Consider the following 11,987-nt stretch of genomic DNA (forward strand, 5'->3'; position numbering starts at 1 on the left):
TTGCTAAAAAGAACATTATGTTGTGTATTTGGTGTAATGAAATGTGTTTATGCGGCTTAAGGTTAAAAAAACACATTATTTTCCCACATACTGTACATTATTGTTTCTCCTCTATGCACCGCCTTTCTGAAACGCGTCAATTTTTACAAAGCTCATCGGTCTGAAAAACAAGGTGTGCTCTGATTGGCCAGCTATCCAGTGCGTTGTGATTGGCCGAATACCTCAAGTGTGTGACGGAAACGTTACGTTACCATGCTGTGAGCCCCAGAGCGACAAGACAAAAACATTAAAACCCATTATAAATGAGGCATTTGTTGCATCCAGTGGGGACATAATTACTGATTATAATGATGTATACTGTCTTTTTACGCGTTGCGTTGCGTATCGCGCCGCGTAAACATAAAACCATGTCTGCATTTGTGATCGGAGAAATGACAAACAAGCGCTACTCAACACTGCCCAAAACTCGCGTTTGAATCATCAGTGGCAAATTCTTTAAATATAAAAAACTTACTTACAGATTGTGAGTCAGAAGCACCAGACTGTCCTTGAAAAGTTGGAACTGCCCAACTTTATAGAAACAGCCTTTGTGCCACAGACGCATTGTAGTCTACTCTCCCAGGATCAGGAAACAGTCCTCCGTAAAATGCGCTGCACACATCTGAATATTTGGGTTGAACAGTTCTTGAACAGTGTTGTAAATACAACTTAACCACTGATTTATAGTTGTGTCCTCTTTTGGAAAGCCAAACAAAGTAGTTTCGCTTTCACAACGAAACACACAGCGTCACACACGGCGGGCTTGAGTGAGGAATGGCCGGCGGATTCGACGAAGGGAGATGATCCTCACTGCAGAACACAAGATCCAGGGGCCGTGGTTAGATCCAGATCCAACTCCTCCCACCTTACATATACCTAAACCTACCAATCTCCACCCACTAGATGTGGATCCAACCACGCCCTCTGGATCTTGGGTTCTGCAGTGAGGGGCTACTGGACGAAGGAGCGTCCAGCGGGCTTATCGTGCAGCCCTACTACAGCGAGAATAAAAGTTACGCCTTCTTTCTTTGCGTGAACATTTTGGCGGCGTTACGCAAATCTTCCCACATCGTGACGTAGATATGTGGGGGTGTGTTTAAACGAAACATTTTAGGAGGGCGTGGACAAGTCTTAACTTTTATAAAGAATATCTCGTTGGGTTTGAGACTTTAGTCTTTGCAACTTTAGGGACCTTATCTATGCACGAACAGCTTGTAACACTCCAAAGAGAAAGGGAAATTTGAAATTGCATCATATGACCCCTTTAATCTTATCAAATCTTTAATCTATGAACCTGTAGTTTCTTCTCAGAGCTGAAATGTGTCAAGCCTAATTTGTTATCCTTACTAAGGCCCTCTTGATTCGGGGAATTCCCAGCACCATTTACACCAATGACCTTTTGGCCTAAATAAAAGTTAAAAACTACCTCTGTTAAGCAGCAGTGAACTGTGATTTCCTTCCGTTATCTGACGTTCTGTGCAAACAGCTGCTCATCAAAGTACAGAGCCGTATAAACCTATCCTGCTGGTCATATCAGCATAAACAAACACACATACCTGTGATTGGCGTATGTGCTCCAGACAGATCTCTAGATCTTGAAGGCTTTGGTCCAATGTATGCATCCCTGCTTTGAGCTGTGTTTCTATGACATCCCCATCCGGAAGAGTAAGAAGGCGTGAGGCATGCTGGGACAGAAACTGAGTGAGCGAACCACATGCATAGCTCTCCAGGAATCGCTGACAGGGAAGCATGGCCATGAATTTGAGTTCCACCCCAAGGAAGGGATCAGCATCGTGAAGTTTCAGGATTTCGTGCCCTTCCAGTCCACCAACAGAATCTGGATCAAAGACAGTTCGAACAGTATCAGTTGCAACACAAAGACATATAAATCTGTATAGCTAAAACGCCACACTCTTTTCACTTCTGTATAATTTGATTAACTCAATATGTACTTGGTGGCCACCTCTATTGACGCTTACCTATAAGGGTGAGTTTAATAACCTTGAACACGCTGAATTTCCCTTGCTCGTCTTTGTAAAGCGATAGAAGGTTGTGTGCTGGACTGCTACACCCCAAGAAAAGTACAGCACACCCTGAAAATGCAGCATCGTTGCCGTTGCGGTCATTTAACTTCTGTAGATGAAGATAAAATCATTCACACAATGTTAATTCACTTACAACAACATCTGGACAGACACAAATGTAAACACAATGTACCTCTGTGTCTATACTGTCCATCTTCTGATCAAACTCCTGTCTCAATCCTGTGAGTGTGAACAAATTACTCCACGTAAAAAAAACATAGCCAAAGAAATTCTAAAAAAGCAGAATCATTTAAGATCTTATTAGACTAACAAACATACATTGTTTTGTGTGTGTTTTCAGGATGTAACCACTTCCTTATACAGCTGTGAGCTAGATAGATGGTCGATACTGCTATATAAATCGGGTCATAGGTTGGTGATTGTTAAATATGCGATGCACATGTTTACAGGTAACATGATGCGTCACGTTTAAAAATGTTAACGGTTTACATTTTTGAGAGGTCGGTGGATAGAACATATACAAACACTAGCACATGCAGACTCGTGGATTTATTTTTATTCATTTTAATGTTCTCGTGAACAAAAGTTTAACATAACGCAATACTGCTTGTCTTCAATTCACATAATAGCGAAAATGAAACCTGCGCTTTTGTTATACATATTACATGTTACTTACACAACGATTTGGTGAACTTTGTCTGAATGATAAGGAAGTCTAGACAGGCCTGCAAACTTACACGAAGGAAACTTTCGAGGTGTCGAAGCACTGCCTTGGCTACTAAGACACACCCACTGCAATGTTCCAATCTGATTGGTTAAGAGCCTCGCGCATTCTATGTTGATTGGCTCAAAGCTCTACATCTGTTTTCATCGCAGCGTTTAACAACGGAACTCGTAACGCAGGAGGAAGTACAGAAGTTTGAGAGCGTATATGCTCTCCCCCCCCCCCAGAAGTCTGACAGACACACAGACAGCAGAGTCATCACGCACTGTGCTGGATTAAAGGTTTTCGGTTATAATATCAGATCACTTGTTTCAAGTGTATTTTAATGTACCGCGGCTGACAGAAGATAAAGGGCTGATTTGGAATGGGATGGATCTGCCAGAAGAGATCCTTGCACATATTTTTTCTTTTCTGCCTTTACAGGACAAATGCAATGCATTTACTGTTTGTAAGGCTTGGTCTAATATCGTGACACATCCAAGCTCATGGAAAGATACTGAAGTCAGGTAAGAACTGTTGGTTTGTCTTGTATCCATGAGATATTAGGAAACCCTTCCAAAGGATAATTTTATTACTTAGATATTGCTCTTTCATATCTCAGGAGACTTAATGGAGATCTCAGTTAAACTGCATGTAAGTATTAAATCTGTCTCACATGTTTCTCCTAAAAATTCCCAGGAGAAATACGAAGACTACATACAGAGTTACAATAAATAGAATGTAGCAAGTATGATAAAGATAATTTAATGATAAATGATTGAATTTATATTAAAATGGATCACTTTTGATTGCAGACTGATATGTTGGCCACTTTGAGCACAGTTTGAGACATTGTTGAGATGTACCTTTGAGAAGAATGAGACTAAAAGTCTCCATTCCCTCTCCATTGCTCATTATAATTGAGCATTGCTGTCTAGGAGAAATTTTTGAGTTATTAAAGAGATCTCCTGTGTGATTTCTTTCTTCTTCTCCTCCATGGCCTCATATTTGACTTATTTGATTTATTAAGTACCTTGATAAAAGCATTTTACGACATTAGTGAAGACTTTGTGCCATACACTACTATATTGTCATAAAATTTTGCTGCATGAACTTTAATGCATCATAATAATAAACAGCAGAAATGATGCATGTTTTGCTCTGTGTGTCATATGTTATCTCTTGTCTTAGGTGTGAGTCAGGAACCAGTGTCCCCGACAGATATTCTGCTCTTCTGCCACTGGTCAGAAATTTGAAACTGAGAATGTGTCTGACCGATACAGCCAATCGCAAAACAGCACTGCGGGTGCTGCGGCAGGCAGTTGCCAGGGGTGATGGGCGGCTGGAAGGACTTTCCATCTGTTGTGTGGGGAACACGCCTCTCTTTTATGCTGGTCAGGACCTGCAGCAAGGCTTAGTGGACATACTGACGAACGGGTCGTCCCTAACCGTGCTTGACCTAAGGGGTGTACCCTTCACCCTCAGCGACTCCTTCGTCAGGAGCATAGCCATGTTTTGCCCTGCTCTGCTAAGTCTTTACATCAACAATCACTCTCTGGTGTGTGGCGTCAACGCCGAAACTCTAAGGCAAACGCTGAAATGCTGCCAGTCGCTCAGCACTCTTGGAGTTTTCCAGGCCAGTCTCTCACAAGACGTCTTTAAAGATCTCATGTTGCCAGAGCGACCAGCACTAAAGAAACTAGAGCTCCGTTGCGAACGCTCGCTCAAATACACCGTGCCTCTCTGTGACCAGATATGGCTAGAGTTAAAACTGAGACACCCGCGTCTCTGGGTGGAACTTGAGCTGGACCACACCCTGCCCGAATTGCACGTTCCAGGGGTACTGCAGCCCAGCATCCCTGTCCGATGTCTTCAGCTGCTCACTTGGACTTTGCTGTTGGATGAGGTTCGGATAGTCAGGCAGAGTTACACAAACACGCTAGAGGTTCTGGAGCTGCAGACAATCCCATCCCCTGAACTTAACTCTGAGCTGATAGCCTTAGCAAAGCAGTGTGTCAAGCTCCAAGAGGTTCACTGTTATTGTGTGGTCTCGCAGGAAGTAATAACAGCGTTCATCACAAGCTGTCCAAATCTCTGCAGATTCACACTCAAAACACATAAAGAGGCTCACCCATGGACCTCTACTAAACTAAAGTAGTGCTCTTGCACAATTTTTCAGTCTAATCAAATAACTACATTTGTGAGACTGATTATGTGAAATCCTTTTACGGACGGTTGGATGTTCTTGTTTCCATTTAAGCTCAAGATGCTCTTTGGATCATTCTCAAATCATGCTGGAGAATGTGATTCATGTACATTTTTCAATTAAACTTCACTCAAATATAAAATATTATTCTGTCATCATTTACTCAGCCTCATGACATTCCAAACCTGTACAACTTACTTTCTTCTGCAGAACACAAAAGAAGATATTTTGAATGTTGGGAACCAAACGACATTGGAACCCACTGACTTCCATTATATATAAAAAAACAACACAATTCTTAAAATATCTTTCTTTATGTTCAGAAGAATAAAGAAATGCATACAGGTTATAAATATGCATAGTTTTAGAATAGCGTGAGGATGAGTACATAATGCAGATGAACAACCTAGAATATAAACATTTTCACTAATGTTCTCTAGTAATGTAAATAGATGTAATTTGGTGTTTTAACACGTTATAGTTCTGTGATATAACACAATGGGCTTCAGATGAACACAAATGTCATTATTCATGTGTTAATTATTAACATTTATTGACATCAGAGCACAAATGCTCATTTAACAACCAAATGATTACATTTCATTTCGAGCATCACACTTAACAATGAATTTTTGTAGTTTGGAGTGAAACTTGCACATTCAAAAATGAAAGTGCACTTATATTTCAAATTTATTTTTGTTTTTGTATATTAAGCTCAAAATGTTATGAAATGTATGTCCAATGCACTCATTCATCATTCATAGTAGTTAAAAGAGAAGTCATAGAATGCTGCAGTATTCTGAGAAGAAAGTTGGCTGGAGCTGCTATTATTGATATGCTTGATGAACTTGAGGGTGTCTTTGTCTCTGTAGACCAGAGCGAGGGAGTTATCTTCAGGATACACTGTCAGGAGCTACAGAAAAAACCCCAGAATAAATAATGTGCACTAGTCTGCTGTGTTTGCATATGTTATAATAAATCATTAAATGAAAACAAACTGGCATTGTGTGACACCATCACCTACCTCCTCATCTTCATCATGTGCAATATAGGACGTAAATCCCCCAAATTCTGATTTCCACCCTGATAGAAAAAAACAGGCTGATGTTTGTCTCGGATATGCTCTTGCACTTTTTTCAAACCGTTGTCCCTCCATCAAAATTTAGTCATATTGAACACACTTATCAACTAATAACAAAAAGGACAAACATAAATTATTTCATACCAGCACAGCCCATGTGAAGCTGCAGATCCAATGCATACTCTCTTTTGACAGAGTCATGTAACAATGTATAGTCGCCATGCATCCAGCGACGCAGTTCTCCAACACAAGTAGGAGGTCCTGCAAGAATCCACAGGAAAAATTATTGTAGATGTAAAAATGTATCTTTGCATAAATGTTTTTTTTTTAAAGGCACACATGCGCATGCTGACTTACCTTTGTCTTTCTTCTCAGTTGTTGAAGTATCAGCATCAGTATTGGATGCTGATGCTTGTGTATTTCCCTCTCCACCTCTGTTTTCTGTCTCACTCTTTCCATCTTCGTTCTCGCTCTCATCCTCATCACCGCACAGATAGTGTAGACGGAGACCGGTCAGGTTGGATAAGAGGATGAAGAATGACTCGGAGGAGAGGAGTTCCCAGCACTCCTGTACACAAGATGGGACGCTCTGCATATCTGCACGGCCATAATCCCTAAACACAGCAACGGGCATCAATACATCAGCATATAAACATCACACGAAACTTACCAGAAAACAAAACGTGCAGAGACAGGAAGAGATTAATAGTTTAAATATTATCAAACTAAATATGGGTGGTTTACAGATGAGGTCAAAACAATAAAAAAAAACAAAAAACAGATGCATGGATCAAAAACTTGCATTTAGAAAAGAGATGAAACGGAATTTCCATTTCATGGCAACTAACATTAATTTAGCAAACTTAACTGAGAAGTGTTACCATTAATGCATTTGAAAAACAGTGTTTTGGCATATCCATTGTAATTTAGCTCTATTGGTATTGTACATATATCACAATATAAGCATATTCTTGCATGCAGAGTCTGCAAATGTGACTCTTACATGTGCAACATTATAAATAAGTAACTTGGACACTTAATTATTTAAAACTTACTCTGGCTACATGCCTCTAGTGTTTTCACATTTTCAGGAATTTCTCCTTGGCATCAATTATACATGGACCTCCACAACAGCACAGACTAAAAGGGCCTTATGAAAGCATCTTCTGGCAGAGTTTATTTAACACTTAATATACACAATGAGTTTTGCTCATATGGTGCATTGGCAAACCCTGATGTACAAATGTATATGTACTACTGTACATTAAACATAACTGAATATTTTTGTGCAATTAATAATGATGATGACTAACCTGTAAGAAAGTAGCCAAGCAAATCTCAGAACTTTCTTCGAATTCCTGCTGTACTCGAGCCTGATAGCGAGGATCCAGGTACATCTCATTCACCCACTCAAATAGCAAACTCTCCTATAACAAACACATATACACACTGTGCTTCAGATAGAGAAGATGCAGGCCAACATACCAAAAACGCTCTCTCCTGCTAACTTGACTTACATCTCTGGGGATATGAGTGTGTCGGGGAACTGGGGGTTCAATGTAGCGTGAGGGTCTTGGTAGAGAAGGGCCATGAAACCAACCACTCAGAGATAAACGGCACTTTTCCTCAGAAAGAACCTCTGCCACCTAAGACAGTCAAGACTACAGTTTAGTTTGTTACAACAGATGTAAATCACTGATGAATGGAGCACCAATCCTTCTGACCAGTGTTGTGATTTTGTTCCTGTGACGCGTGGGGGCGGTGGAGTAATTGACAATGAGCGACACCTGCACCACTCACCGGTCCCCTAAACACAGCAACGGGCATCAATACATCAGCATATAAACATCACACGAAACTTACCAGAAAACAAAACGTGCTGAGACAGGAAGAGATTAATAGTTGCAATATTATCAAACTAAATATGGGTGGTTTACAGTGGGTACGGAAAGTATTCAGACCCCCTTAAATTTTTCACTCTTTGTTATATTGCAGCCATTTGCTAAAATCATGTAAGTTCATTTTTTTCCCTCATTAATGTACACACAGCACCCCATATTGACAGAAAAACACTTGACGTAACATTGAATCGGATGAAAAACTTGAACAAAAATTTGAAATGTTGCCTTGCCAAGGCACTAAATTTACTAAAAAAAAATTTTTTTAAATGCAAAGAAAAACTGAAGCATAATAAAATGCATACATACATACATGAATGAATGAATGCCAAAATCACATAAAACAAAAAAACAAAAATCATACAAATAAAAGCTAATTCAAAATATTAATACATTCTATAATAGCAGTAGGGGTTCAATCTTCAACTGGCTGGCAGGAGCCGCCACACTAACCTGTAAGAAAGTAGCCAAGCAAATCTCAGAACTTTCTTCGAATTCCTGCTGTACTCGAGCCTGATAGCGAGGATCCAGGTACATCTCATTCACCCACTCAAATAGCAAACTCTCCTATAACAAACACATATACACTGTGTGCGACAGTCGTCTGCGAGGGGCCGTCGCGCTATTTTGTGTTTATTTTAAAAACTTGCTCCGTTCCCACGGCTCTCGGCCCCACCCCCACTCATCACAGTTCCCATTGACTTCCACTGGGAACCGAAACTAATTAGGTACCAACATTCTTGAAAATATCTTCTTTTGTGTTCCACAGAAGAAAGAAAGTCATACAGGTCTGTAAAGACTATTAAAAACTATTAAAAATCATGTTTAACTGACGTAACATTGAATCGGATGAAAAACTTGAACAAAAATTTGAAATGTTGCCTTGCCAAGGCACTAAATTTACAAAAAAAAAAAATTTTAAATGCAAAGAAAAACTGAAGCATAATAAAATGCATACATACATACATGAATGAATGAATGCCAAAAGCACATAAAACAAAAAAACAAAAATCATACAAATAAAAGCTAATTCAAAATATGAATACATTCTATAATAGTATAAAAGTCATACTGAAACAACACTGCTTCTAACTACCTGATGGAAGGAGACGGGGGACACTTCAAAAAAGACCAGAGAGTTCCAGCAAGGAAGCAGAGACTTGACAACACTCACAGGCTGACAGTGTTCTGTGAAACACACACAATTATAATGAATTAATTAAATAACAAACAATTAAATACATTTACACATGGTCCTCCTGTATGATTCATTAGAACATATTCCAAAGAAAAAAAATGTCTGTTCTTATAATATGTAACAACTTTTTCATGACTTTTTGTTGAATATCATGTTTCAGTCAAAATTAACAGTTTCACGTTGATTCAAATAGCATGATTCAAGTTATTTTAAACTTAATAACAACAATGTTGTTGGTAAAATGACCCTATTTATGCTCTTGTATCACACACCATCAGTGCTGAACAGGTCCAGTGTCCCTCCATCTTTCACCTCCCAGGGAGGTACCAGATAGAGGATGAACGCAACTCTTCGTCCCTCCAGCTCATCATCGTGACACAGCAAAACATCTGCACAAAGAGCAGCGAGAGACGTCAAGACCAGCTGCACATCATCTCCTTGTCTACACCCCAGTGATTCGTCGAGAAGTGGTCAGATGGTTTACCTGTATGCTCGTACTTTGCACAGGATATATCGACAGTCGCCTCCAGATCCACCTGCAACACTTCTGACAGCCAGACACGAAACTCCCCAAAAATCACAGACCTGAGATCCCAACAAACACCACATCTGTGAGCAAGTCAATGACAGAAACTTAAACACAGAAGCTCATTTGAACTCACCTTATTTGTGAGATATGATCTTCTTTTCTCTCTCCCAGATCATCGGACTGCAGAAGAAACAGAATTCAGGGCTCAGTATCCACTTCTTCATAATATATAGCTATGATTCAGACTGATACCTGTTGAAACTTGTACAAATCATTTGACTTGCTGTTGAAATTCAGCTGCAGGAGCTCTGCTTGCAGACTTTCCACAAAGCTCTCACTCTGCAGGAAACGAGTGATCTGACAGTGAGGGAAGGGCTCACAGTCCAGGAGGATATTACCTGGAACAGAGACCAGAGAATTCACAGACATGACAGATACACAGACCAGTTTGCTTCATCTGCAAAAAGCAAATTGATTCTGCTGTTTTCTGCTAACAGTAACTCTGTAAAAGACTGTTGAACTCGTGTAAGCTCACTGTGTCACGTGGGTGGACAAACATACCATTAGCGTAGCTCTCTTTCCTCTGCCATGCGTCTCTCATGCTTTTCTGGACAGCTTCATCCCTCAAATCCGAATTAATCACGGCGAGTTCACCTCGTTTCTCTTTCTTATTCTTTTTACCCGTTGCGGGATCATTCTGTCGCTTTTTAGCTGGCATAACAACCCAGGGGGACTTTTGTTTTCATTTCCTTGGCTCTTCTTCGTGCAGATTCAATCAGAGGCGCTTTTGGATCTGTACTGCCCCTCCAGGTCAGCTGTGGAATAGCGCAGAGTTTCTCTGAAAACTTATTGAAATCTGATTCTGATTAAATATTATGTCCAAAAAACAATAAATACACTACTGTTCAAAAGTTTGGGATCAGTAAAATGTATGTTTTTTTAAATACAGTAAAACAGTAATATTGTGAAATTTAAAATAAAGTTTTTCTACTTTACAGTTTTTCCACATTTGCTAAGTACTACTGTTCAAAAGTTTGGGATCAGTAAAATGTATAATGTTTTTTTAAATACAGTAAAACAGTAATATTGTGAAATTTAAAATAAAGTTTTTCTACTTTACAGTTTTTCCACATTTGCTAAGACACTAAACCACATTCTCTGAACCAAATTCTCAATAGCCTAAACCAATTTGTCAAATAAATCACTCTCTCTGCAAAACCTTAAACAAGTTCAGGCAGTTTAGACACTGTTTGCAGATCTCACGCACTCTTTTTGCAAAACTCTAAACACATTCTCACTCACTAAAACGCAATTTGCACTGTGATAAACTTGGGATGCAAAACCCTAATCACAAGAAAGCAAAAGTTAAGCACAACTGCAACACGGCTGTCATCATTTACACACAATAATTCAAAACTGTTCACACTTGTTTCTAAATATGTGAATGCACAGAATATAAGCCAGTTCAAAGTGCACAGATGGCATGGGTGCATCCATCAATCTGAGAGGTACGGAAGAGTGCGTATACGAGATGGAGGAAGAGGAGGACGAGAAAGAGGAAGACCATGAACAGTCATTTCAGATGCAATCAGAGCTACTGTGATAGACCATGTTCTTGTGCGTGGAATGACAAGAGTTCAACCTAATTTGAGCAGATTCTCTGTGGCCACCATAATCCGTTGTAAAGTTCAAAGGAACGGCAAAGAAGAGTGGAGAAGAATCTTGTGTAGAATTACAAGACAGGGTGGAAGAACAGGTCTGTGGTGACATAAACGTGCTGCCATGTCAAGGCTGGATCAGCCACACCAGAGCGTTTTTTTCCCCATTGCCTGCCTGCAATGTAGAAGAAGTCCTCTGATTCTTTTTTACACATATATATGTATGCATATATATGTATGCATGTATATATATATATATATATTATTTTGTGTGTTTATTGCAAAATATTAACTAAATACAATAAACATTTTTTGTAACTACATACACTGGACACTGTTCTCCATTTTTTGATGTAGTGTCTAATGAATGATCTGTAGTGTGTATATTATTGACTGTGTGTATGATTTGAAAGCGTTGTATGATTTCGAGTAAAGGTGAAATGGTTTTGAAGCGATTGTTTGATTTTGCCAGAAGAGTCAGGGGTTCTGTGAATATAGTTTGAAGGTTTGGATTTGTGTTTAAGGTTTTGAGAAAATGAGTGATTGTTTCAAGAAATGTGTTTTAGCAATTCAGAAAAACTGTAATATACTTAAAAGTATAATTTTCATCAACCATTACTCCAGTCTTTA

General features: G+C 39.4%; 3 protein-coding genes across 6 annotated transcripts in view; 1 reads left to right on the forward strand and 2 right to left on the reverse strand.

Annotated features, from left to right (window-relative positions):
- Nucleotides 1–2,863, reverse strand: part of LOC107594616 (tumor necrosis factor receptor type 1-associated DEATH domain protein-like) — a 9,168-nt gene extending 6,305 nt beyond the window's left edge. The window contains exons 1-5 of one of the 3 annotated variants that reach the window (XM_016284736.1): nucleotides 2,761–2,863; nucleotides 2,403–2,475; nucleotides 2,257–2,303; nucleotides 2,019–2,172; nucleotides 1,596–1,876 (exon numbers count right to left, since the gene is read on the reverse strand). In XM_016284736.1, coding sequence (XP_016140222.1) covers nucleotides 1,596–1,876; nucleotides 2,019–2,172; nucleotides 2,257–2,277 — 456 coding nt within the window. In that variant the 5' untranslated portion in view covers nucleotides 2,278–2,303; nucleotides 2,403–2,475; nucleotides 2,761–2,863. The remainder of the gene's footprint in view (nucleotides 1–1,595; nucleotides 1,877–2,018; nucleotides 2,173–2,256; nucleotides 2,304–2,402; nucleotides 2,476–2,760) is intronic. The other 2 variants (XM_016284727.1, XM_016284744.1) reach the window with 2 other exon arrangements.
- Nucleotides 2,864–2,982: 119 nt separating this feature from the next.
- On the forward strand, nucleotides 2,983–5,088 carry fbxl8 (F-box and leucine-rich repeat protein 8). 2 transcript variants are annotated; one of them, XM_016284762.1, is made up of 3 exons: nucleotides 3,270–3,314; nucleotides 3,410–3,441; nucleotides 3,979–5,088. In XM_016284762.1, coding segments are annotated over exons 2-3 (969 nt in total). In that variant the 5' UTR covers nucleotides 3,270–3,314; nucleotides 3,410–3,439; the 3' UTR covers nucleotides 4,946–5,088. The 2 variants fall into 2 exon arrangements, with proteins under 2 accessions (XP_016140240.1, XP_016140248.1); XM_016284754.1 differs by lacking the exon at nucleotides 3,410–3,441 and having other exon boundaries at nucleotides 2,983–3,314.
- A 230-nt stretch (nucleotides 5,089–5,318) lies between these two features.
- ogfod1 (2-oxoglutarate and iron-dependent oxygenase domain containing 1) lies at nucleotides 5,319–10,491 on the reverse strand. The gene is made up of 13 exons (XM_016284165.1): nucleotides 10,261–10,491; nucleotides 9,952–10,097; nucleotides 9,833–9,879; nucleotides 9,655–9,755; nucleotides 9,443–9,559; nucleotides 9,069–9,160; nucleotides 7,592–7,720; nucleotides 7,388–7,501; nucleotides 6,923–6,936; nucleotides 6,432–6,688; nucleotides 6,219–6,335; nucleotides 6,018–6,076; nucleotides 5,319–5,906 (listed from the first exon to the last, which is right to left on the reverse strand). The coding sequence occupies exons 1-13, from the start codon at nucleotides 10,415–10,417 to the stop codon at nucleotides 5,748–5,750; spliced, it is 1,509 nt and encodes a 502-aa protein (XP_016139651.1). The 5' UTR covers nucleotides 10,418–10,491; the 3' UTR covers nucleotides 5,319–5,747.
- Between the last annotated feature and the right edge of the window lie 1,496 nt (nucleotides 10,492–11,987).

This window comes from Sinocyclocheilus grahami, unplaced genomic scaffold, assembly GCF_001515645.1.
Source record: "Sinocyclocheilus grahami isolate Dianchi unplaced genomic scaffold, SAMN03320097.WGS_v1.1 scaffold10.1, whole genome shotgun sequence".
Classification (NCBI taxonomy): Eukaryota; Metazoa; Chordata; class Actinopteri; order Cypriniformes; family Cyprinidae; genus Sinocyclocheilus; species Sinocyclocheilus grahami.

Coding starts and splice junctions, on each gene's coding strand:
- ogfod1 (XM_016284165.1), bottom strand. CDS start 10,417: ATGCCAGCTAAAAAGCGACAGAATGATCCCGCAACGGGTAAAAAGAAT. Junction 6,336..6,431: donor AACTGAGAAGAAAGACAAAG/GTAAGTCAGCAT, acceptor GGATTCTTGCAG/GACCTCCTACTTGTGTTGGA. Junction 6,077..6,218: donor GCTTCACATGGGCTGTGCTG/GTATGAAATAAT, acceptor TTTTTCTATCAG/GGTGGAAATCAGAATTTGGG.
- fbxl8 (XM_016284754.1), top strand. CDS start 3,178: ATGGATCTGCCAGAAGAGATCCTTGCACATATTTTTTCTTTTCTGCCT. Junction 3,315..3,978: donor TGGAAAGATACTGAAGTCAG/GTAAGAACTGTT, acceptor CTCTTGTCTTAG/GTGTGAGTCAGGAACCAGTG.